The sequence below is a fragment of the Ruditapes philippinarum genome, unplaced genomic scaffold, assembly GCF_026571515.1.
Source record: "Ruditapes philippinarum isolate M1 unplaced genomic scaffold, ASM2657151v2 ctg7917_1_1_1_1, whole genome shotgun sequence".
Taxonomy (NCBI): domain Eukaryota; kingdom Metazoa; phylum Mollusca; class Bivalvia; order Venerida; family Veneridae; genus Ruditapes; species Ruditapes philippinarum.
This window is the reverse complement of record NW_026858023.1, coordinates 72,178-74,893: the sequence shown is the minus strand read 5'-3', so window position 1 is coordinate 74,893 and position 2,716 is coordinate 72,178. Positions and strand designations below refer to the sequence as shown.

Genomic DNA, 2,716 nt, shown 5'->3' with positions numbered 1-2,716 from the left:
GATATTGATGACGAGGTGTTTGACGGTGTCTTCACAGCCACGGTAACACTTGATAAGGCAGAAAAAAAAATATTCGACAAAGAAAACAACAGGTCCTGGGAAATATATCTTAAAAAGGAGAACGTCTTTGCGAAGATGAAGAAAGCATTGTCAGTGTGTAGAACCTTAAGAAAAAAGCCCTTGTGCAATATGTATATAATTATAATATAATTTAATGAACTAAGTATATTTGACAAAGAATATTTTAACTTGATCCAAACACTATTTAAATGAATTGTCCATTCTGATTTTTTTTAATGTTTGAAAATTTTATTAATTTTAGTGGACTGAGGAACTTATATATGGTACATTTGCTTATACTATATGTGATATTATTTTCCCTTAGTTAAAATGATACTACTTTATTGTTTTACCGGTGATATTAGCTAGTGTAGTATTATTTTGTTTGATATTTTATGTCTTGCATAAATGTAACTGACTTGTCTCATGTTAGAATTATTGTTTGGTCACAGTCAGCTTTTGAAACATAATTTGTACAACATTGAGCGAGTTTTAAGAAATGCCCTTGTTGCTGGCTTAACTGGTTATTGTATACGTGACGTTCGTACCATTGAGCAAGCTTTATAGCAATCTGGTAGAAGTATCATAGTTAGATGGGATATATGTGGTATTCAATGTAATAATAAAGGTTGACTATTTTCAGTCTGCTTTGTATTATACATTGAGATTGAACAGAATACATACTTTCTTCGCAATATCATTTCATTAAACTATCTATTGGTACGATACGGGTATGATAAATAAATCATTTCAATGACGGTAGTTGTTCATCTTTCTGTTCAATCCTATCGTACATTAAACACTTAGATTTCAGTTTTAGATGTGCAAGTATCATGCGTCTTACAAAGTGGACAAAACTGAAAGCCTTGAAGAACGCCGAAAAAATGGCAAAAATTGAAAATGTCACAAACTCCCTGTTCATGTAAAATAATGGTATATGCCTTACTGAATGCACATTACGTTTGGTTACTTGTCACAACAGGCGAAACAAGCAAATAGCTTGTCCAATAACCGGATATTTTCATTACTATAAAGAACTTACGAAATTTAAAAGGAAATTACACTGATAACTGATATATCATTTATTTTACTGCCCTTATATTTACAATGAATTCATAAAATACATATTATTATACGTATTCATAAAGCAAATCTATCGGAACATTAGATGTAAGAATACAACTGTTGAAATAATTTCCAAAAATAACATGACAAAGAAGGCAAGTCTGTCAAATGCAAGGGATACTTGTTTCCACGTTACGTCTGGACTGGCACGACATCTCATATTCTTCATTTCTAAATCCTTGTTCGAGTTAAGGGAAAGACTACGCTTCCTTTGCATTTTAATGTCATCATTTTCTACATTCTCGTTTTCATCCTTATCATCTGATACAGGAACAAGAAATTTCACCAAGAAACGCCAGAATTTGGAAACTGATTTGGGACTGGCTCTGAAATGAAAACGTAACGAAAGCGCCGAGCACAGAGTAGTAACTGCTCCAATACCAAGTAAAACAGTGACGTATGAACTGAGATATGAAACGCCGTCGATAGATTCCGGCATTTCCCGTGAAATTATCGTCAGAAATACCGCCATCGTTAAAAATATGGAAATAGGAAAGCTGGTTTTCTCCCCACTTTCACAAGGTATAAAGAACGATATCAAGTTAAGCGATGCTAATATTAAAACTGGTATGATAACGTTTATAAGGCATAGACGGCATGCCCTTTTAATTTTGAATTTGTAATTTATAAACGTGTACGTCAAAACGTCTATAGTCACGTTATAATGGTACGCGTCTGTGGTAACGTAGTTATCTATTACCTCCCATTCAGCGGTATGTTCGTAATACAGCAACAATACTTCATTTATTTGTGACTTCAACGTGACTGTTTCATCTGTATGCATAAATTTCGACAAAATAATGGTACAAGTCTGTTCGTCGACTGGATATTTCTTAGATTTAATTTCACATTCAGTATTTAGACGAACTTGTGTCCAAGCATACACCTGGCCGTTCTGATAAAGTTTTATGGTAGAGCCTTCCATTCCATAATCTTCAGAGTTATCCAATGCATTGTATACCATGAGGTCCGGAACCCAGATGTTTTTGCTATAAGGAAACACAAGAGTTTTTATTCCACCATATTCTGACGAATTCCAGGTTAAAAATTCGTCTTTCCAATACAAGTTCAAATTGATTGTACATTTTATAGACTGACGTTTCTCATCTAAATCCTGTATTTTTCTAAGTGATAGACGAACAATAACATCAACTTGATTCGAATGATTCAATACTGGTCTAACATTAACGTTATAATCATGAAATAGATAATTATGCAACAAAGATTCGTGGTGGTGGCCCCTAGGACTACCTTTGGCTTTCAAGAAGACCACCTTAAGGAACAGCAAAAATACATAGAACAACTTCCTTGCCATATTGCTGAATCCTTCAAATGGGAAACAATTTCACCTACGCACAGTTTTATAGTGCTTGTTTTGCGTCTGAAATGTCCTCGGAGAATACGTGATGGATCTTGATGCTTACAACGTCACACGATTGATTAAACAGCATATTGATATAGAAACATGTATTAATGCGTTTGGTCCATAAACAACGTTATATACATCATGATTAATATCACGTGACGAAGT

At 33.9% G+C, this 2,716-nt stretch overlaps 1 protein-coding gene across 1 annotated transcript; it reads right to left on the bottom strand.

Annotated features, from left to right (window-relative positions):
* Positions 1-1,213: 1,213 nt before the first annotated feature.
* Positions 1,214-2,500, bottom strand: LOC132751854 (acetylcholine receptor subunit alpha-like). The gene has a single exon (XM_060742064.1). The coding sequence runs from the start codon at positions 2,498-2,500 to the stop codon at positions 1,214-1,216; it is 1,287 nt and encodes a 428-aa protein (XP_060598047.1).
* Positions 2,501-2,716: the final 216 nt, after the last annotated feature.

What these genes read in the sequence shown, in the direction of transcription:
- LOC132751854 (XM_060742064.1), bottom strand. Translation starts at nt 2,500, where the DNA reads ATGGCAAGGAAGTTGTTCTATGTATTTTTGCTGTTCCTTAAGGTGGTC.